The 21,032-nt window shown below is 47.3% G+C and overlaps 6 protein-coding genes across 6 annotated transcripts; 1 reads left to right on the top strand and 5 right to left on the bottom strand.

The window, feature by feature from the left end:
• Window positions 1-2,424: 2,424 nt before the first annotated feature.
• On the top strand, window positions 2,425-5,637 carry EV420DRAFT_1638634 (uncharacterized protein; the record flags this gene model as incomplete). The annotated part of the gene is made up of 12 exons (XM_060476854.1): window positions 2,425-3,365; window positions 3,417-3,491; window positions 3,542-3,623; window positions 3,673-3,973; window positions 4,025-4,040; window positions 4,090-4,178; window positions 4,233-4,316; window positions 4,446-4,466; window positions 4,523-4,803; window positions 4,867-5,061; window positions 5,119-5,210; window positions 5,244-5,637. 12 exons carry the CDS (start codon window positions 2,425-2,427, stop codon window positions 5,635-5,637), a joined length of 2,571 nt encoding a protein of 856 aa, XP_060335019.1.
• A 2,300-nt stretch (window positions 5,638-7,937) lies between these two features.
• On the bottom strand, window positions 7,938-9,644 carry EV420DRAFT_1519592 (uncharacterized protein). Its single transcript, XM_060472117.1, has 3 exons — window positions 9,228-9,644; window positions 8,100-9,178; window positions 7,938-8,052 (listed from the first exon to the last, which is right to left on the bottom strand). The coding sequence occupies exons 1-3, from the start codon at window positions 9,280-9,282 to the stop codon at window positions 8,017-8,019; spliced, it is 1,170 nt and encodes a 389-aa protein (XP_060335018.1). The 5' UTR covers window positions 9,283-9,644; the 3' UTR covers window positions 7,938-8,016.
• Window positions 9,645-10,181: 537 nt separating this feature from the next.
• Window positions 10,182-11,393, bottom strand: EV420DRAFT_1638632 (uncharacterized protein; the record flags this gene model as incomplete). The annotated part of the gene is made up of 4 exons (XM_060476853.1): window positions 10,182-10,261; window positions 10,311-10,522; window positions 10,586-11,166; window positions 11,223-11,393. The coding sequence occupies 4 exons, from the start codon at window positions 11,391-11,393 to the stop codon at window positions 10,182-10,184; spliced, it is 1,044 nt and encodes a 347-aa protein (XP_060335017.1).
• Window positions 11,394-12,713: 1,320 nt separating this feature from the next.
• EV420DRAFT_1519585 (uncharacterized protein) lies at window positions 12,714-13,753 on the bottom strand. Its single transcript, XM_060472116.1, has 4 exons — window positions 13,500-13,753; window positions 13,246-13,443; window positions 13,100-13,191; window positions 12,714-13,049 (listed from the first exon to the last, which is right to left on the bottom strand). Exons 2-4 carry the CDS (start codon window positions 13,417-13,419, stop codon window positions 12,731-12,733), a joined length of 585 nt encoding a protein of 194 aa, XP_060335016.1. The 5' UTR covers window positions 13,420-13,443; window positions 13,500-13,753; the 3' UTR covers window positions 12,714-12,730.
• EV420DRAFT_1103971 (uncharacterized protein) lies at window positions 13,676-15,746 on the bottom strand. The gene is made up of 8 exons (XM_060465846.1): window positions 14,933-15,746; window positions 14,801-14,881; window positions 14,666-14,747; window positions 14,316-14,616; window positions 14,243-14,264; window positions 14,106-14,194; window positions 13,808-14,042; window positions 13,676-13,753 (listed from the first exon to the last, which is right to left on the bottom strand). The coding sequence occupies exons 1-7, from the start codon at window positions 15,649-15,651 to the stop codon at window positions 14,008-14,010; spliced, it is 1,329 nt and encodes a 442-aa protein (XP_060335015.1). The 5' UTR covers window positions 15,652-15,746; the 3' UTR covers window positions 13,676-13,753; window positions 13,808-14,007.
• A 3,871-nt stretch (window positions 15,747-19,617) lies between these two features.
• On the bottom strand, window positions 19,618-20,304 carry EV420DRAFT_1103949 (RlpA-like double-psi beta-barrel-protein domain-containing protein-containing protein). The gene is made up of 4 exons (XM_060465845.1): window positions 20,170-20,304; window positions 20,008-20,115; window positions 19,811-19,952; window positions 19,618-19,751 (listed from the first exon to the last, which is right to left on the bottom strand). The coding sequence occupies exons 1-4, from the start codon at window positions 20,266-20,268 to the stop codon at window positions 19,723-19,725; spliced, it is 378 nt and encodes a 125-aa protein (XP_060335014.1). The 5' UTR covers window positions 20,269-20,304; the 3' UTR covers window positions 19,618-19,722.
• Between the last annotated feature and the right edge of the window lie 728 nt (window positions 20,305-21,032).

Raw genomic sequence — 21,032 nt, 5'->3', positions numbered from 1 at the left:
AAACCTCGCTGTGGAGGCATTGCAGCCTTGCATACTATCTTTGAAGACACAACCTCCGTGTATCCTAACTTTACGTTCGACTTCCTTCCTTCCTTTACCTTCTAAGGCTTGCGTATGTTGAATGAATTTCGGCCTCCATCAATGGATCTTAGCCTTCTCACATCGGGGTTCCATTAAATCGGTGATGCGTGGACTATTTGTGTATTAATGAATCATTCAGTATACGGGGAATAAACTTAAGGATTATAACTTCTTGATCCCGAGTATTGCCTCCCTCTCAAACTTGAATCCGCTCCTAAAATTGCCTTCAAATTCCATCATCTGAAGGCTGAATGAGTATAATATATACCATAGATTCAAAAGAGGTCCTCAGTTTGAACTGGACGCAATGGTTCAACCGGCTACAAAGTCATAAAGGGATATGACACAACCTTTCCGTGCGCGATAACTGTCTAATCTTCCTTCACAAGTTCAAACTCACAAACTTCAAGCTGATGTAACACGACAGTAGGCCTGGAAATGAGCGTCGGCATTTTCCGAACCTCGTCTGCCATTGATCTCGACAACGATGACAACGATTGCGGTTGCGACATTTTCTCGCTCGCTGTATTTTCTAGCGGGTAGAACAACAGTACGCACTCATGGTAATAACGGACCTACGGCGACGTACCAACGAGTGTTTCAGAACTGAAGTTGAGGTCCTGTCATTTGCCTTCAACGTATAGCTCTCCTACTCGCTGTGCCAACATCAACGCGACGACGGTTCTTTGCCCGCCTTTGTTGTACACGTGTGTAACATGGTACGTCTATTTTGTCTTTGGGAAGCTTTTATTCACTTCATCGTGCCAGGCCTCAATAACGCTGCAAACGACTTTGTGCCAGTAAAGCATGTCCCAGGAGGATACCAATCATACGCGTTATCCATACGCTGTGGAATAAACAAACCGCTTTCACGCCGCTATCGTCAAGGCCACATCCTGGCGTGAATGTTTTCCCTTTCCTACGCGACTCGAATTCGCCTTCACAACTTGCCTACCGTGCATATATTATCAACACGGAAGGAAGTCACACAATAAAACATCGAGGACTATGGAATCGCGAAATAAAGCGAGATATTACTTCATTCCGGACCAGGCTCAGAGAGCCTCCAGGATGGTCAGTGAGGAGGGTGTCGGTGTGGTTGGGAAGCCTCAGGCGGACTTAGATGCCGAGGAAGAAGAGGACCAAACCGAGTGTTGCTCGTGCATCATCCAACGTATAGACCCCATTTCTTCACGTAATAATTGGTCGTTTGAAGAGGAGTTGGCATCTTGAGTGAAATCGTGCCAGCAATGTAGGTCTTGCCTTAATGCCTCTTTATGATGCTCTGCTTACGCTTCTGCTAATACTAGACTAGGAATGAAACAGACGCTCTCTTCCCTACCCCGCCTATCTCTCCTACAAGGTTGCGATGCTCTCACTGCGTCCCACTCCCAAATCAGAACCTGCTCTTCCGTTGTCGTTTTCTGATTATCCTTGCTTTGAGCGTGGGAGGATAGTCTATAGACGCTGTGTTCGAACCATAGCCCCCAGATTCAGATCATCATCTCTCCGCTTGCTGTCCCTGTACTGGACGGTGGCGCTATTCACAGCCCCATATGCATTGTCGCAGCTAGCTATCCTCCTTTGCCATCTTTTCCCGCTGTACCTATCAATGCCGTCGCCATCGCTGACGTCATGTTCCATTGAGTCTAAATATACTCATATCGCACCTTCAGCGGATACCTGACATCCTTCTACGGAGGCGTGCGTCTTATCATTCCGGAGGGTCCTACTTATGTGTCAATGACTTGTAAAATATGGTCCACCTCCCAAAATCCTACTCTTTCCCTTGCTTTGTTCCACGGGTGCTGGTCCCGTCATGAACGTTCAAATTTTTGAGCAACAAACGAGATGCAGATGTTATGAAAATACGCTGGAGACGCTGGAGTCATTTGTTTGCACGTTGTCCCTGATAGCAACAGCTCAGATTCTAAATATACATAGTAGGAAAGGACGTTCCAAGTGTACACCACCCCCTCATTGTATCCACAATTACATGGGGGGCAGACTCTACGCCTTAGCTCCTGCAACCGTTACATAGTCATGATCCTCTATAAACGAGAGGAACTGTACTGCAGTTTCGTCGTCCATTTTGCGTCTTCACAGTCTGTCCTATTCTTATCAACCAGTTGAATCTCCGAATTCAACTGATGCTTATACTCAAACCTCACAGACCTCGTGGTTCCGTCTTCGAACAACCCGGAGCCTTCGTAGACGAATAGGAAAATGTATCGGATGTTGCCTTCGAGCTTCCCTCAAAGATGGTCGTGTCTAACAGCCTTCCAGCACTCATAAAATAGAAGGTGTCGTTATTATATTGACCTCTCAGACTTTTCCGTCGTCATGTCTAGCGCCTCGACATCGTCAACCTTCAAGAGTTCATTGCCACAGACTGAATGGAGGTGGATACGACAGATTCTCATCGAAGCAGTTTTGCTGAGCTCAGCCATCAAACTGCATCTTCTACCGAGCCCGGTATGGATGATATGGGTGGCGAGCTCTCCTTCCCGGCATGCATCACAGAGTCTCCCCCGTCCTCTTCCAAGTCGGCCTGTCCTCAGTCGCATGATTCTCAAAGTCGCCAGCGATCAATTGATTGATGAATCTTCACCTCCGTTGTCGCGTGCGTTAGCTGGGGCCATGGCTCGGCCACATCTTGATACAGTGCTGCTACGAAGGTCCCAGAGATTGCTATATCAGGTACCACACTGGCAAATGAACCAGTCTCTCCTACCTCTTCGTACGAAGCCTGGTCCTTGGGGCATCCGACCATCTCATTGCGACAAGTTTTACTTCAGCGAGACCTCTTCATCACTTATTGGCACTGATGACTATACAAAGTCCCCATTCGCGTCAGTTTTTCCCACGAGTTACATCAATTCCTTTGCCTTCCAGTTCTTACAGTCGCCGTTTTCGGACAATGAAGTCAGAAATGCCGCTGTTCGAGTTGCGAAGTCTAGTCAATCAGTTGTCCTGCTTCAAGGTAGTGCTGTAGAGTCTGCATCAGTCTCTCATTGCGATGTCCATTCCTTCAGCAAAATATCTTCGTCCCGTGGTGTTGGCAGCATTGATCCCGATGTTGCGAGTAATATCCCACATATTGTCATCTCAGGGGACACATCACCATCTAGGGAGTCCACAGGTCAAGTTGCGGAGTCCAGTGAATTGACGGTCCTGCCGCAAAGCAGTACCCTTGCGTGTACAGATGATTGGTCCAGGGACGAGAAAGAGTTCCAAGAATGTCTTCCATGTGGCATAAGCCACTATGCCAGGAAGTCCTACATGTAGGTGCCCACGTTTCGTTCGGTTTCATGACAAGTAATAACAGTATTTAGAGATGAATTGGCCATAGCAAAATTCACAGTACCTGCTATGCAAACCGAATTCAGTACATGTATCTCGCCCCAAACGTACGTGCATCTTCTCGCAGTCTTGTCAGAATTTTGACTCGTTGTGTTAGTGGAGAGGAAAAGGTTCTGCCTGAAGGTTGGACAAAGCATACACATTCAGACGGGAAGCCATATTTCTATCACGATAACGATGTATGTCTCTCTAATTCGATCACAGAATCGTCTCTGAGAACCTTTATAGAAAGTAATTACTGAGGAGTGGTTGTACGACAGAGCCATTGCCGAAAAGCTATCTAGATACATCAGCATACTCAACGACGCCATTTCGAAAAGGGCCGAATCGTTTGGTCGCATTAAATCCTGGCATCTATATGTAGAAATCGTGGAATACGAAGAGCCTTCGTGGGAAGGTGATAACTGCTGTCGTTGCAGATACTACTTTGTCAACCACGATGAGGAATGTATCTTCTGGCTCTCCGAGTTCCGACTAGATGATCATCTATGGGAGCTCAGGGGAGATATGAGCCCTGATTTCATTCGCAGTAAGTAGGAGCTTGAACAAGTTGTGTCGCGAGGCTTACTTGTTTCATAAGAATTCCTAGAATATTGGTAATTCTCTTTGCATCTTTTAGTGGTTGCAAATAGTAATATCTCCTAGGAGCCATCAATATTTCTTTAGCGACATTCACCGACTTACGAAAGTGCAGTGGAATGCAGTCAAAGACTATGACTTACTCGCAAAAGCAGGTTATTTCCTTCTCTCCATCCCTTGTTATAAAACTCGATTCTTCTTTCCTGCAGATGTAAACATGTCTGACACTTCAACTGTGACTTGGAGCATCGATAAACTGAAGAACATGAGCAAAAACATTATCATAGCAGAAAGTAAGGCATCGTACTTTAGTAATGACATTTCCATCAACGGAGTATCGTCTCAGAATTGGATACTTCCGAAGTGGCAGGCAAGCCTAGTCTACCATATCTGCCGGATCTTTTCGCTGAAATAACATTCAGCGTCGTACATGATGGCTTTGTGTGAGTGTCACATTTTCTCTCTGTATTTCTTAACACCAACTCATTCCAATGACCAGTACATAACCAAATTCTCAACTATTATGATCAACGGAATGTACGAACCAATCGAAATGAATCTACTTCTGGATCCGATCATAACAAGGAGCTCACACAAATAATATCTTTTTTCGAACCGCAGCTCACCGTTTCATTCAAGATAGCAAACATCTTACTGTTCTATGCGCCGATTAAACACTATACTCTTCTGAATAAGGTCTGGGACGATAGAATGCTAATGGATCAACGGACTGTTCTCGTAGAACAGACTATAAGCAAGCTGAACTTGTCCAACGGACTGGTACGTACAATTCTTTGCCACCCCTTACAAAATTTGACGAAGGTATTAATTAATTGCCTACAGGCCACGGTTCTTTTAGCTGTGAACGTGGCTTTTCTGGCCATACCTTCGGTCGATAATATGGGTGCCAACCAACAATTTTCTGTGACAAAGATTCTCGTCTGCTTCTCCGTTGTCCTTAGCCTGGGCAGCATTATCATCGGTCTCTTCTTCATACACCAGTATACCACCCTGAAGCAAGTTGATTCTTCTGTTGTGGTGCGCATGATGCTTTTGGACATTGGACATCTTGGAGTATATCTCACGACTTGATAGATCTCTTTCCTGGAGCGGCACTGGCAGATGAAACTTGGGTTTGAAAGGTTGGCGATCATATCTAGTGTCCCTGATGCGCTTCTGATGTGGGGGTGAGTGACGGATGCTGTTGAATTTCTTCTAAGACCAAACGTGAAATTCAGGATAACTTCTTTCTTGGTCTCCTTCTTATCCATGTGCTTTGAGGCTCCAAACGCACCATCGCTCAAAGCTTTCGTGATCCTCGCGTACGTTTTGATTACTGCGCTTGGTTTGTGGTGCACTTTTTTCTTCTGGGAGGGCAGCGACCAATGGATAGATCGATTCTTCAAGTTAATGTTCCAGAGAGATCTCTTTTCAGACAGAAAGAATTCCTTACGTTTCATATCGTCTTTTAGTGAAAAACTACGCCGATTTCCTCTGGAACTGGAACTGGCGGATGGTCTCGCAGGGGAGAAACAGCATTTTGCCCACGGCCACCAGCGGAGAATGGTAGATCAAAAAGCTTTGGAATCTCTGTTCAGTATCACAGATTTGTAACTACTGTTATACGCTGTGTGTTAGGTTTGGATGTAGATTACTGCTTATATATGAAACTTTCATTTTTAATACGCTATAGATCGGCTAACTAACGCACAAGAAGCATATATAAAAACGAAGTTTGTCATTATACGGAATATTAGCGATGAAGGCCGACGCCCTCTGGGAACCGTACATCCCGAGCCATGCATGGATCTCTGACGGATTGCAAGCTGTCTATTGAACCGCGAATCCGCGGATGCGACGACCATACTAAGATGTCATCCACACGGCTGGAGTAGATAGAGGTCACCATCGGAGCCAGTGCTTCTTGAATCTTTTCAAAATCCTTTGAGGCTCAAGCACCACATGATGAGAGATAGACTAGACGATCGAAGAGGGCTGTGCTGTATGACCCCGAGGTCTCATGCAAGGATTCCAGTACAGGGAGGCGCGTTACGACGTCAAGAAAAGTCTCAGCAATACGCCGTAACACGTAACTCACAAGATGCCTGAGAGGTGCAAGCTACGAGAGCGCTTCCTCGAAATTATAGAGCAATTGAGACTTTCCTTCGATTTTCATCAAACGCTACATCCAGTCGGGTGAGAGAGGTAGTGAAGCTGCCTATGGCCCCGGCTATGGGCAAGCGAAACGCAAAGGAGCTGGTGCATGAATTGATAGTAGGACGCGTCAGTGGGCAATGTGACCATCTATTTCACAGCTCAGCATAGAATACATAGGGCACTAGGAGCGACGTACAGCTGGATAACATCGTAACAAAGTGGGTTTTCAGCAATGACCTTAGGGTGACTATAAGACGATTTGATAACAAAACCGCGTCAGAATTAGTCAAAATCTCCACAAACCTGTCATGAGACACCCAGCGGAAGCCGGTTACCTGACCCTCGCGCGTTCCAGAGGAGTGCAGATAACAATCATGTTCGAGCAGGTGAGAGATCTCTGCAGGTGAAAAATCAGAGCTTGATTCTTCTGGTAAATTTTAGCGAGATTCCACCGGCACATATAAACCATCAAGAAGTCAAAATAGGTACGTGATCAATCTATGGACCTTCTGGCGTATTGAAAAGGATCGATCCAATTCACGCAAGCTCATACTCTTGCACGGGTTTGAATTAAAATTCGCAGCAGTGGACGACATTCGCTTATTCTTGCAAAAGACCGACGTCTCCACATAGCTGTGATGGAACGATTGAAGGGGCGTAATCGATACGTATAACGGGCACCATCTTTATTCAGTATTATCGGGGCCCGGTATCTTGATAGTATCTAGCCGGCTGGACTATTTATTAGCCTTAGTCTCCGAAGCGCCGTCCAGAAAATCTGCAGCTGGAGTGTCTTCATGACCTCAGAGAATTTGAAGGACATGATCATCGTCGGCTCTAGCTCGCAGTAGTTGGCCATAGCGTATATCCTCCTCGAGGGTGTTGAAGGAGAAAGGTTCCAAGTCAAAAATGGCGACTGAGCATAGTCCCGCCATTCGTTTGGTACACGTGCGCAAACGTCGTGCCAGAATAATAATGAATATCCTTTCACGATGCCCTCGCCAACTCAAGAGTCAGCCTGTCTCTCGACCTAAAGATTGGCTCTTCATTTGATGAGATTGAAGCAAACAGCCAAAAGACGCACCAACAAGCAATGGTTAACATATCCTATCTCATAAACCATCCAGTTTTTGCGACATTTAATCGCCGCAGTAAAACTCCAGACACAACGATGTCGATGAAAAAGGCGAAATGATGACGCTCATGACATAGCGGCGACGGTGAGAGACGAGAGAACACAAAGGAAAGGAATCGTGAGAAAATGATCTCCCCGGAGTCGGGCTCGTACCATGATGTCATCGCACCTCTTTCCTCACCGTTACGAAGGATCTCACTGTTAGTTTTTATCTACAACTTTGGGTTATCTTTCTCAGCAAGGACATCGTCGGCGGCTCTCAGGATCGCCGCCGCCCTCGCAGTTCAATCACGGAGTGTATGTCTAGACTTGCTGGGTCATCATCCCACGATGAGATAGAGACGCCCGAGGTTTACTGACTTACGAAAGCGCAGAGGCAGTGGGTCCAAAAATCCATCTTTTAGTCCGTTATTGTGAAACCTGACTCGTCTTTCACAGATATTGCCATGTTGGACGCTTCAACTGTGACTTTATATTGAGCAAACGCATTATCAAAAGCAGAAAAGATATCGCGCTCTATTCACGATATTGCCAGCAATGGTACCCTGATCTTAGATCTGGATGCAGCCAACGTGGCAGACAGGTGAAGTCCATGATATGTGTCGATTCTGTCTGTTCAATGACATTCAGCATCGTACACGCTGCGAGTTCCATGGTATCCCAGATTTGTTATTTCTATGCAATGCTAGAACGCGCAGAAATTACCACCTATACACGAGTGTTTGGTTTTCTATACGCTATAAATCTGTTAACTAACGCACAAGAAGAAGATATAAAAACGAACCTCATTATCATACGGAAAATTAGCGACGAAGGCCGACGCGTCTCTTGCGGCGATGACTCGAAACCGTACATTCTGAGCCTCACACGCATCTCGGACGGGTTGTAGATTTTCAGTCGAGCCTTGATTCTGCGGACGTGTTGGCCATACCAGGACATCGTGCAAACGGCTGGAATGGATGAAGGTAACCATTGGGAGTAGTGAACCTTGCCAAATTCCTTTAAGGCTCAGACACCGCATCGTGAGAGGTAGGCGGTCAAAGAGGACGGCGCTGTATGACCCCGAGGTCGCGTGCAACGATTCCAGCGCAGGGAGGTGCGCGACAACATCATCAAGGAAGGGTTCAGGAATATGTCGTAACGCGTAAACGACAAGATGCCGGAGGAGCGTGAGCTGCGAGAGCGCTTCCTTAAAGTTACGGAGCGATCGAGACTCTCCATCGATTCCATCATCCCGGTCGAACCTATCAAACGCTACATCCAGCCGGGTGAGAGAGGCAGTAAAGCTGCCTATGGGGAAGCGAAACACGAAGGAACTGGTGCATGAATTGATAGTGAGACGCGTCAATGGGCAAACGGGATCAATGCCCTCGAGGTCGCACATTGACGAGGAGTAGATTTGAAGCTCCTTGAGAACCGGAGAGGAGCATAAGCGCTGGAGAGTCGAATGGCCGTATCCGTCCGGGCCCTGGATAGTGATATGGCGTGCACCCGCCAACGCGGAGAAGTTGTCCATTACATGGGATGGGAACGTTTCTTCGAAACATCCAGGGTAGAAGTAGAATTCAATGGATTGGATGTTCTCCGGGGGAAGGAGCGTCACCCAGTCAAAGTTGGCGTCTGCATGCCATTTCAGCCGCAGGCGTCGGATGCATGCTCGGATTGCTGGACTGGTGGACAAGGTCTCTTCGAGTTTGGGAGAAGGGTACGTGAAGGTCAGGTATCGGTAGAGACATCGGCGGGAGGCGAAGGTCCAAGCATAGCAAACTCGCGCTGCGGACGCGGCCGACTCGTCGTCTAGGCAATGTATGATATGTTCCCAGACCTCTTGCGGGCACCGTTGGAGAGCAGGGATATGAGTACCTGTTTCACAAGTTAGCATGGCATATACAGAGCATTAAGAGCGACGTACAGGTAGACAACATCGTAACAAAGTGGGTGTTCAACAATGAGCATAGGCCGACCATCGTAAGGGGTTATCTTGATAACAAAATTAGTCATATAATCGTATCAGGCGGTTTGTCAGTAATCTGTCATGAGGCACCCAGCGGAAGACGGCTGCCCGAGCCTTGTGCGGTTCAGAGAAGTACAGATAGCGACCATGGTTAAGCAAGGGAGAGATCTTTATAGGTGGCCGTGTAGCAAATGGGATCAGAAGCACGGACGGTATATGGTTGGGTGTTAAAAACAGCAACAAGAAGTTGCCACAGAAGCGTTTAAATGAGGGAACTAGAATGGTTAGCGGTGATGCGATTCGGAAAAAAACGCGAAAAGAGTGCACGGGACATGATGATTTGATGAGGCAAATGCCGATGGGTCACGACATTCCTGCCACTTGTATGGCGGTATGAAACTGTGAAAGGGCCGAACATTGGTCGCAACGGTGTGCATCCCATCTCCAGAGGGAGCGAAAGATAAGCTTCGACCGTCTATCAGCATCGAGGTCCAGATTCTCGACCTGAACGAGCCTATGATGTCTGAGCACTATCATCATTACGGCGAATTTAGCCGAAAGAACATATCCCGGAAGATTTTATTCACCAGCGGCATGAGGAATGGACTGAATAAGGACATCGTTACCATATTTGTTCGACTAGATGTGAAGGTCTTTGGGCCCGGGAACAGATTCACTTTGCGCATCGGACGAGAGGCATCCACCTGATACGATGTTTGAAGAGGCTTCACTAATTGACTTGGGTCATCCTTCAAGGTCAGATTTATCTCGTTCGACATACAATCCTAGCACTGGAAAGAAATCAAGATAATCAATGGCACCAAGGAGAGTGCGATTTGTGCAACAACATTGACGATAAAAGGCAATGTACATCATAGAACGAAGTTGATTTTGTGAGTCTTACAGTCCGAATCACTTGCTAGAGAACTTGCGCCACTTCACCAGCTCGGCGAGATTCATGATCGCCCACCAGAAGAGCGACTTGATTCTTCCTTCACGCAAATTCAATGAAGGTTCTGACCTAAGCATAAAAATGCTCACCTTTCCGACTACGCACCGGCACCAAGGGAAATTCCTTGGACGTCAAGTCCAATTTATGTGAGTCTGGGGAGTCAGGGCTGAGTTCTTCCGTCGAACTTGAACAAGATACCCCCGATGTGATACTATAAACAGACGTGTCATCAACCTCTGTAACCTGCGGTGGGTCGAAAAGGATCGATCCATAGCGTGCGAGTTGATACTCCTGCACGATCCTGGAAAAAAAGAGTTAAAAAAAGAGTTAAGAAGGTTCACAGCAACGGGGGATAGTTACTCACTCCCGGAAAAAATCCACATCTCCCCACAACTGCGATGGATCAGATATCTCTGGGACGTTTGACAGGACGTGATCGATACGCATAACCGGCACGAAGATCCCATCTTCTCCAAGATCATCAGAGCCTGGTATCTTGACTAGGAACTTTTGGCAGGCCTGGCTATCAGTCTCTGAAACATCGTCGGTGTCCGGAGCCTCTTCTTGACCATCAATAATTCGCTGGATTCTATCATCGTCTAGTCCAGCCCGGAGAAGTTCACCGTAGAGGTTATCCTCCTGGAGGGCCCTGTAAAGTGGAAGGGACAAGATCACATATGGTGTGTAAAGATAGTCTCGCGATTCGGATGGCACGCGCGCCCAAAGGTCGTAGCAGGTAGGATGGTAGCAATGGTCCCATGGCAATGGCTTCGACACTCTAAGGGGTTCCCTTGACCTAGGATGGGCGGTCTCTGGAAAAATAGGAATGCACATCTGAGGCCGTGCATGATCTGGTTTCCGAGGATGAGGCTTCGTGAGGCCTTGCTGCACTAGCCGAATGTTGATAACTTTGTATTTTGGTGTCTCTTGGCTTGGATCGTCAATCTACGGGCTGTTCAGTGGACGAGATCCCAAGTAGCTGAAAAACGGCGCGCCTTCACACAGTAACCAGCATATTTGTGCTCCTGCAGACCAGCCAACTTCTGCAACATGACCTCGTCACCCCCGTCACAATAGAACTCCAGAGTTGCTGCCACATCAATGGAAAAGGTAAAATAATAGTGATAAAGTGGAGTTCGTTGAAATCTCGTGTCGAACAGAGGGCCAGCCATGGCGGGGAGTCGCGACGGTAAAGAAGAAACGATGTGTGGCTATGTATAATCGAGCACATTTATACCGTCTCCAGGATGGCAACACCAGGAAGAAGATGAACAAAGGCGGGAGAAGATTATCTGATTCTCTTAGTCATTGCGTTTCGGTTTTTCACTGCAGCACTGGTTTGCCTTCGAAGAGGGTAACTGTTTCAAGGCCATCACGCACTATCAGCAGTGCACAACGAGCGACACTCACGAGCAGGGAACCACCATAACCTCTACTGGATATACCGATCGTGATTCGATACCAGAGGTATCAAGAGTACGTTTCAAACGAATGTTACCCAGCTATGTGAGCCATATATGCACCAGCGACTGGGTCTTCGGCAGGGAAGACGGCTCATCGTTGCGATCATTACTTTCATTGTCATCATCTGCCTAGATCTGCTCCTGATGGTCATTTCCTCGCTTTCTTTATCCTCTTGGTGGTCTTGAGCGACCTCGGCGCCGAGGAGGGTGATGAGCGAGTTCCGGAGTTCCTCAGTGCCTATTTATTTCGACCATTTACGGATGTCTTCTCGCCGACAGCATCTCTTCTGGTAGTCGCAGTTCTCCCTTCGAGCTGAAGTCGAGCAGACAGCAGCCCTTCGACGATAGACGTGGTGGTGCAAAGGTAAGGTGCGGGATTACCTAAGGCACCAGGCAATACTACATACTGATTAGCTTCTAAGGTAAAACTTAAAATGCAGGGTCCAGGATCAAAATGCAGCGAAGGATACGAAAGAGTATTTAAGTAGCTCCTCCTAAGCAAACATGGACTGCTCAAACGTGCCTGTTATCCAACATATGTATCATGCATACAACTTCGATGGTACGCTCATTCTTGGTAAGGGATCACTGTCAGATGATAGAACTTCCTTCCTTCCTTGTAATAAGGCTAAGTGAAGTACATACGCCAACCGGAGCCATGAACGTGCTAGTCGGATGTGTCCAAAGGCGACCGCAGACCTCCTTGATAGAAAACAGTAGATTATCTGCAACAAACATCTTACGGGCCAGCTCAAATTATTACTCAGCTAGTACTTAACCACTGAAGTACACTAGGGTTTCAACGAAATCCGTCCACAAAAATAAAACGTCATCAGCGCCCTGACACGACTTGGAGACGGGACAGCTGTTAACACGAATATCGCAACAGTGCAACGGGAGCCGTGCGCGCCGTTCAGGACAAAACCATCGTACTAACAAACTTCCTTCCTTAATCTAATGTGGAATATACCAAGGCATATATACACAGTTTCAAGTACAAAAGAAAGATACAAAAAACTTCTGACCCACTTTGTTTTATCGTCAGCTCATACCACTCCGTCAGCGGTAGTAGGTAAGATACTTTCCGTCGTTCGACGGGCAGCCCTTCGGATTTTATCTCGGAATCGGCGGATGTGATCATACGACAGGATTGAACGCAGCCTATCCTTTAAACTGGAAAGAGACCTTTGCTGCAGCTCAAAGCATCGCTGTATCCACTCGTCGCTTCCCTCCCAGAACAAGTATATGCACCACAGACAAAGTACGGTTCCCAGAAGGAGCGCTAATATCACGAAAACCTTCAATAAAGTGGGGTTGGAAGATTCCAAGCACATCAAAAAGAATGATGCTAGAAAAGATACCATCCTAATCTCTTAGGTCAGTTTAGAAGACGAAATCAGAAATCACCAACTCACCCCCACATAAGAAGTGCATAGGGGATGCTATACACGATCGACAATCGTTCAAACCCTAGTCTCATCTGCCAATGCCGCTCAAGAAAAGATGTCTATTCAGATAATGAGTCCGTCGTCCGAACCCAGGGCAAAGAGACCAAGCGCACCACAACGTCAACGCCGACATATTTCATGGCATTATGGTGGCTCATGAGTAGAAGGCCGATGATGATAGTTCCCATGCTACTTGCGACAGACAAATAGCACAGGACCTGTACCAAAAAATGGTGCTGTTGACCTGCGCCCATCTCGTCGACGGAAGGTATAGCGAGAAAAGCCATGTTAACTGCGAGAAGAATTGTAGCCTGATCATGACATTCATATGACTCTTCATTAAAGCATGTCGAGGAATCATACGCACCAGTCCGACGTGTTGTTGCCATTTATCCGTAATCTGATCTATGAGACGCTGCCACGGCCCCTTTGAAATAAGCCTATCCACCCAGACCTTGTCCAGAGAAGTATAGTGTTTGATCGGCGCATAGAATAGCAAGGAGTTCGCTATCTTGAACGGAACGGTGCGCGGCTCATTTACATGATTGCTTCCGTAGATAGATTCACCCCGATCGGTTCTTGCATCCCGCTGACCGTAATAGTTGAGAATTTGGTCATGTACTGGTCGTTGGCATGAGTTGGTGTTAAGAAACACAGAGAAAATGTGACACTCACACAAAGCCATCATGTACGACGCTGAATGTGATTTCAGCGAAAAGGACAGGCAAATATGGTAGACTAGGCTTGCCTGCCACTTCGGAAACATCCAATTCTGAGACGAAGACTCCGTCGATGGAAATATCATTACTAAAGTACGATGCCTTACCTTCTGCTGTGACAATGGATTTGCCCATGTTCTTCAGTTTATCAATGCTCTAAGTCACGGTTGAAGTGTCAGACATGTTTACATCTGTAGGAGAGAATTGAGTTCCACATTGCACGACAACGACAAGGGTAAATAGACTGAATTAACCTGATTCTGCGAGTAAGACGTATTTTTGGACTGTTCTCCACTGCGCTTTCGTAAGTGGGTGAATGTCGCTGAAAAAATACTGGTGATTCCTAGGAAATATTACTATCGGCAACACTAAAAGATGAAAAGAGAATTACCAATATTCTCTTTGTAGGAATCCTTGCAAAATAAGTAAGTCTCGCAACGCAACTTGTTCAAGCTCCTACTTACTGCGAATGAAATCCGGGCTCATATCTCCCCTGAGCTCCCATAGATAGTCATCCAGTTGGAACTTGGAGAGCCAGAAGATGCATTCTTCATCGAGGTTGACAAAGTAGTATTTGCAGCGACAGCGATTATCACCTTCCCACGAAGGTATTCCGTATTCCGCGATTTCCACATATAGATGCCAGGATTTGATACGACCAAATGATACGGCCCTTTTCGAAATGGCATCGTTGAGTATGGCGATGTATCTAGATACCTTCTCGGCAATGTCTCTGTCATACAACCACTCCTCGGTGATTACTTTCTATAAATGTTCTTAGAGACGATTCTGCGGTCGGAGTGGGAAGGCGTACATCTTTATCGTGATAAAAATATGACTTCCCATCTGAATGTGTATGCTTTGTCCAACCCTCAGGTAGAACCTCTTCCTCTTCGCTAGTGCAAGAACGAGTCAAGATTCTGACAAGATTGCAAGAGGATCCACGTACGTTTGAGGCAAGATACGTCTAACTGTATTGAATTCGGTTAGCATAGCAGGCACTGTGAATTTCGCTGGGTCCCATTCGTCTCTAAACATTGATGTTACTTGTCATGAAACCGAGCGAAATGAGAGCACCGACATGTAGGACTTCCTGGCATAGTGGTTTATGCGACATGGAAGATATTCTAGGAACTCTCTCTCGTCCCTGGCCCAATTGTACGTACCCGCGTGGGTACGGCTTTGCAGCGAGACCATCAATTCGCTGGACTCCGAAACTTGACCGGTGGCCTCCCTAGTTGGTGATGTGTCCTCTGAGACAATAATATGAGGGATATTAGTCGCTGCGTCGGGATCAATGCTAGAAGTTTGGCGGAAGGGAAAACCAACACGGCTGGGGATCGAATGTCGAGGGTATTCCCATCCGATGGCTACCGTCGAGGCAGACACAGGGTTCGGTGAGCTGGCAACTGTGGTAACCTCCCGTTCAACAACCTCTGATAAACTTCTAGCGACATGCGAACAGCCCGAAACCGACATGTCGTCTTTATCAGGAGTGTCTATCTCGTCGCGGGATGGTGCAGCAAGGTTGGATACTGACTGTGTGATCGGCCGGCGGGGGGGATAGCGATCCTGCGAGTCCATCCCCTTCAATGACAAGCAAGGGGATGGCTTCGCTAGGAAGGATAACTCGAGACCTGCGGAATCAGCACCATCCTCGCTTGATGAAACAGACTGAGTGCGACGCATGTCAAGATGGTATCGTGGTTTCCAAAACTTCAAGGTCCGTGTGCTAGGATGCATCCTTGCTTGTTGATTAGGCCAGGGACTGCGTCTATTGAAGGTAGAAGTGGTAAACATGGCGTAAGGATGGGAGTGGCTGCTTCGATATCTTCTGTTTTAGTCGATGCCGGTAGAAATAGGTTTCTGCTGAGACCAGTGCATGTTCCGATTCGTCTTCCCAAGCTGTAGATTATATGGGAGTAAAACGGCAATTTGATACAGCCAGAAGCCCTTGAAAGACACGGGAACTGATGACTTGAATTGATACCTTAACTTTCGTAGAAATCCGACCAGGTACAGGTGTCGGAAAAGATACCCTGCATCAACAGAGGAAACAGCTGAGATACTAGAGCCATAAATATTGCCCTCAGAAGTATGAGAAGTATGGTATTCCGGGGATTTGTCGAGAGCGGTGGCAGAGACCATTAGATGACATCTCTACTAGTCCCGCTCCTCCTGTCCTCTGGGATGAGAAGACTTGTACATAGCTGGTCCAGTTGATACTTGAGAAGATCGATAACGGCGTTATTACTTCGCTTTGCATTTTTGCAATCATCTGAGAAGCACGTACTCCCTTCGCATATTATGAGAGAGAGGCCATGATGCATAAACGTGTTGTTCCAGATAACGCATTCCCATTGAAGAGGACCCAGAGCTAGGTGGGGACTGTAGACTCGAGACCTTCGCCAATTCAGTTTCTTGATCAAATTCTCCTTCAATACTAGTCGGCCTGCTTCACAAGGCCCAGTCCCTTGTAAGAGGGCTGTATTTTAGTCTTCGCGATGATATATCAGTGGTGGTGTCAATAGATTCGTGTAGTCCGCTTGAAATAGCTCTGTTTCAAGGCATAAGACAAGGGTTGTTCCCCACACAGCTAGCGGGATACTAGGGTGCAGAAGAGCCTTCGATTGATCATTCCAGAGTTTCCCCCCAAGAATGTCTAGCGGAAACGGGAGAACGGATAGCCAATTATCTCTGTACTTGGAATCGCTGAGTTGTAGATCAGGAAGGCTAGGCGTAGGAGAGTGTCACACGGAGTAAGAACATTTGTCGAATGTCGCCATTTGAAAATTGATGTATTAGAGCGTAGAAGAGCCCCCTTTCAACCGTACAGATCATGAAGAACTCGGAACCAAAGCAAGTCGCTCAGTGAATATCGTGATCTACGTGGTCCAACAGTCAGAAAAAGTTGACGAAGGCCAGAATTGACAGATTGGCACTATACGACATTCCTCGGTGTATCGCCGCAGACAGCCCTAGACAACCGAAGGCCTATCAAGAGTGTGTTAAGTCATGTAGACTATACGCAGAAGTATTTGAGCTAGGCTGGTGTCGACGGTCCGCGTAGTCCAACGTGTTAGTATGTACGAAGACAGAATCGTAAGGAGATGAAAAGCCAGAGTCAATGAAAATGACATTTTCGGGCCTTCAAGCCTAAATAATCGCTAATCACGAGGGGTCTTGGGACGATAATGTTCCCCCCAGCGTAGAAATTAACAGAAATGTAGAGAGATAGTCTGTGTGGTCGAAGCCCAGCCCACTGACCGTGTCATCTCCGGCGATACAAATATGTGGTAAAAACCGGTGATGACGCGCTGTCCGGTGTCGAGGGGCAGTCATCGGGCAAAAACATCGAGAAGAGTTCGTAAGAATTGCTTGCGTTTGAGAGCAGGACGAGAAGGCAAGCTTTCAACGTCTTCCCCCGATGACGAAACCAGTCTCGCCGCTCGCTCGGACCATGAAAGCGCCCAAGCGATCGAGTGGCTGTGTGGTTCCTCTTCCGCATTTTGACCACCGCCTCGGCTTGCTATCACACCTTTCTCCAACACAAATCAGACATAACCTTCATATAAATGGTACTTTCTCTTATTTGATTATTCTTACCTTTTTACAGGTCTTTTCCACCCGTCGTGCGGCCCCAAGAGCCCCGTATTGTGTGCATTCTTCCCCACAACCCGCGTAAGCCCTCTGCAGGCAGCTTGCGATTTATCCATCAACCACGATGGCCATGACGATGATGTCCACCGGCACCTGCCCCGGCCACGATTATTACCCCCATCCCTACTGCGACCGACGCAGCGCACCCTGCATCAACATCGGGGGAAATCGCCGATGCGTGCGAGGGTCGTAGGCTTTCAAGAACTTAAATTTGTCTGTGAGCCCAACATCAAACACCATCTGGCTTGTAGGAGTCCATAACGGCTGCAAACGGACGACGACGACGACGACGACGACGAATGGCTCGACAACGCCGGCGGCGGCGGAGACGACCATCATGCTGCGATGCAGGGCCAAGGAGGGATGGGTAGAAGGGCTCGTGCAAAAAGAGAGCAGGCTGGGGAGAAGCAGGACGGCAAGAGAGGACGAGCAGGACGGTGGGACAAGACTGGGACACCGACGACGGCACCCTTTTGGGCATTGACAGAGGGCTCGAGGGAACGATAAATGTGTCCAAGATAACGGCCGTATGATCACGACCCCGCCCACCGGCTCTCCTGCCCCATATTATTATCAGTCCCTACAACGGGTCTATGGCTCTTGTAACCTCACCACCCCTGTTTTCGACATCATGGAACATGGTAGTGATGTCCTTTTCACGCCGTCGCTATCGAGATATCGACAGGCCGTCAACCCTTCGGTTTTCTGTTTCTGATCAATGCTACGTTGTCCCCAGCTACCAATAACGACGTTCGATGCTGAGTACCTTGTTTCCCTTGATGACACTGTGTGGGGCTCCTCGCTGATGCGTGCACCTGCTGTAGCTATTGCAGTGGCATAGTTTTTATTTGCAGAATATTGGGTTTCGCGGAATATAAGATATACACTCTGTATACTTTCTAGCATATTGGTCAAGTGAGCTCCTGATCTTTAAGCGGCACGGGTCCAACTCTTGCCTGAGGCCTGAGTACTGACTGAGTGCCGAGTGCTGCAAAAACACCAGATTCCAAATATTTTTTGACAGCAATGCGCATTCGGCTTACGGTCTAGAGATGCACGGACTCGTATGTGCCGTAGCTTGCTAGCGACTAGAACGGAGAATAGGAAGGATAATGGAAGCACTATTAGAGGTCGTGTTTAAGTCCAACATGTTTTATACCGTCTCCGGGGTGACAACAAAAAACAAAGGACAAAGCGTGAGAAGATGACGGTCCAATCTTGATGCCAATCTGAATCGGCCCGTCGTTTATGTCGGTGACAAGTAAGCGACTAGACCTGTAACCGGTCGTCTTCTATATATGGGAGCAAGCTCACGATATATTAAGCGACGAGAGTCCCCGTTCGACAGAGTTGCACTTAGTTACGTTTTCGCATCGTCTGAGGTTAGTTAAGATTTGATTTTGGGGACCTTCAAAGCCAGACTCGGACCCGAACAATCTATCGCAATTAAAAAGAACCTTGACCACCACCGAGACCACGCTACCGCGCCGATTTCTTTCTTATCACCCTTTTTATCAACAGTAGGCTCTGTTTCTCGTAGTACAGCGGAATTGATCTAAGGAGCATACGTCGGAGTCCTGGCTCTATTATTCACCTTCACCGGCAGCACAAGGAAGGGCCGTTGGCGATGTATCTAGTTCAAGTCCTCAATTAGATGCGAAAGTGCGGCCCGGTAGGAGAACTATTTTACATTGCATGCCTGATACGATGTTTGCTCCCAAAAATGACTTTTAATGTCACTCCAAATATGTCGCAATTTTATTAGTGAAACGAAATCACGATATCATATCTGGAACAGGATTAACGATACAAAGTATATAATAAACTGAGAGATCTCGTGGGTCCGTCCTGCAGACCGAATCATAGCTTGCGAGAATTCACTAGCTCAACAAAAGTTGTAACCACCTGTCGGAAGAATGACTTGACTCAACTTTTGGCTCTCCATTTTCCTGGAAGCAAGATTCAACGAAAATTCCGGTCTGAACGTACAGATGCTCACTATTTCGAATACTGACCATTTTTTCCAATTTCTTTCCACACTTCAAGTTTTAAAATCTTTCCCTTACGATAAAAAGAAATAATCTCAAATATCAGTGTAAACCAATGCTACCGTTTATTTATAGGAAGCGCTACCGTTTACTACTACCTAGTGTTGTCAAAGATAATTTCGGTATGTACTTGTTCCAGCTTCCCATACAATACGACTTATGCTCAGTTAACAAAGTCCCAGGTAACGTTCACTAGAGAAGGAAAAGGATCAGGCCAGGGCAACAACATGAAACCGAGCAAAAAAACATACATCTGCCAACTGTCAAATTTCCTAAGGCTTGGAACGCAGCGACAGAAAGATAGATATTGGCCGAGTCGCCACAGTCTTTGCAGGCATCTGTGACCATAACCTCAACAGACGTCGAAGGATCGTCCGTCAGAGAAACAGTGACCTGCAAAGCGTCATCAGATAAGCTTCCACAGATCCGACTCGGACAGTTGGCGTACATTTCTGAAGCAATTATCCCTTTGCTCCCAGTTCACGTAGTCTGTGCTCAAACCAACGATAAAGTCGGTATCATTGGAATAGATGCCGCATGCAGTCATGGTACTGTTCTAAAGGGCAACGCCGTCAGAATATACTTGAAAAATGCCAGCAGATGCACCTACTTCGAACCCATAGTAGGCGATACCAGTCTCAGCGCGCGAGTGCAAGACCGACGCAAAGACGGAGGAGGCAAGAGCAAGTAAGGTGAGTTTAAGCTGCATTGTTAACGAAGGAGAAGACTGCTCGATAGATCGCTGGTTCTTGTACCAGAGGTACCCTAGGTTTATATACGGCCTCGCCTACCCAAAGAGATCGTAAAAGTTCGAAAGAACATAAAGCGCAAACTTGCGGGCTAGTAGGGATCGAGGTGTCAAAGAAAGGTGGAGTTGGGTGCAGAAGCCGCCGTGTCCGACGCATGCGCATCTACACGCGACCACATGGAATTTCTCCGTCGTGACAACCAATACCTAGGCATGAAGTTACGCTTAGTTGAATTTCCATATTCTTCTACGGATGTCGGGTCCTCCAAGCGACAAACCAGCACAGGCCACTGTCTAACATGTCTGTTAACTAGTTATTCCGCTCCTCTCAGGATCGGGAACCCGAAATGTCGTCAAGGTATAGACCACTGCACTCACGATTCTATCATATTCGAGACCAGGTTATACATGCTTCATGGCTTTGCAACGAGCCGCCCTCGGGGCGCCTGCACCTCATACCAAGCAGCGTCCGAGGTAACGACGCATCGTAGTGCCAAGTTCTAACAGAGAAAATTTGCGTGCAGAGTCGAGAAAGCCCATACTAGTAACGCTCGAGCGCACAACACGTAAAGCGGAGAACGCTTTGTTGCGAGTCACCTCGTGCGCGATGGACATACCAGGTCCAGGCATAATAACGCCCGGATTGATATTGCATACTGGAATGAAGTAGAAGGAACCGCTTCCAAAAGCAACACGGCGCACTTACCCGACCACAATGACTAAGA

Source organism: Desarmillaria tabescens (genome assembly GCF_030435595.1).
Source record: "Desarmillaria tabescens strain CCBAS 213 chromosome Unknown EV420scaffold_7, whole genome shotgun sequence".
Classification (NCBI taxonomy): Eukaryota; Fungi; Basidiomycota; class Agaricomycetes; order Agaricales; family Physalacriaceae; genus Desarmillaria; species Desarmillaria tabescens.
Note: the sequence above shows the minus strand (reverse complement) of the source record. Positions and strands in the feature narration are given on the sequence as shown.

Bases quoted from the DNA above. Each gene is read 5' to 3' on its own strand.
- EV420DRAFT_1519592 (XM_060472117.1), bottom strand. From the start codon at position 9,282: ATGGTCGGCCTATGCTCATTGTTGAACACCCACTTTGTTACGATGTTG. The intron at 9,179-9,227 runs GTACGTCGCTCT...CTTGTGAAACAG, and splicing joins TGTTACGATGTTGTCTACCT to GTACTCATATCCCTGCTCTC. The intron at 8,053-8,099 runs GTTCGTTTTTAT...ACAGATTTATAG, and splicing joins ATTTTCCGTATGATAATGAG to CGTATAGAAAACCAAACACT.
- EV420DRAFT_1519585 (XM_060472116.1), bottom strand. From the start codon at position 13,419: ATGGCTTTTCTCGCTATACCTTCCGTCGACGAGATGGGCGCAGGTCAA. The intron at 13,192-13,245 runs GTGCGCTTGGTC...TTATCTGAATAG, and splicing joins ATGTCGGCGTTGACGTTGTG to ACATCTTTTCTTGAGCGGCA. The intron at 13,050-13,099 runs GTGAGTTGGTGA...CTAAGAGATTAG, and splicing joins TATGCACTTCTTATGTGGGG to GATGGTATCTTTTCTAGCAT.
- EV420DRAFT_1103971 (XM_060465846.1), bottom strand. From the start codon at position 15,651: ATGTTTACCACTTCTACCTTCAATAGACGCAGTCCCTGGCCTAATCAA. The intron at 14,882-14,932 runs GTCGGTGCTCTC...ATCAATGTTTAG, and splicing joins TATGCCAGGAAGTCCTACAT to AGACGAATGGGACCCAGCGA. The intron at 14,195-14,242 runs GTAATTCTCTTT...AATATTTCCTAG, and splicing joins TTCCTACAAAGAGAATATTG to GAATCACCAGTATTTTTTCA.
- EV420DRAFT_1103949 (XM_060465845.1), bottom strand. From the start codon at position 20,268: ATGCAGCTTAAACTCACCTTACTTGCTCTTGCCTCCTCCGTCTTTGCG. The intron at 20,116-20,169 runs GTAGGTGCATCT...GTTGCCCTTTAG, and splicing joins TCGCCTACTATGGGTTCGAA to AACAGTACCATGACTGCATG. The intron at 19,953-20,007 runs GTACGCCAACTG...GACGCTTTGCAG, and splicing joins GGGATAATTGCTTCAGAAAT to GTCACTGTTTCTCTGACGGA.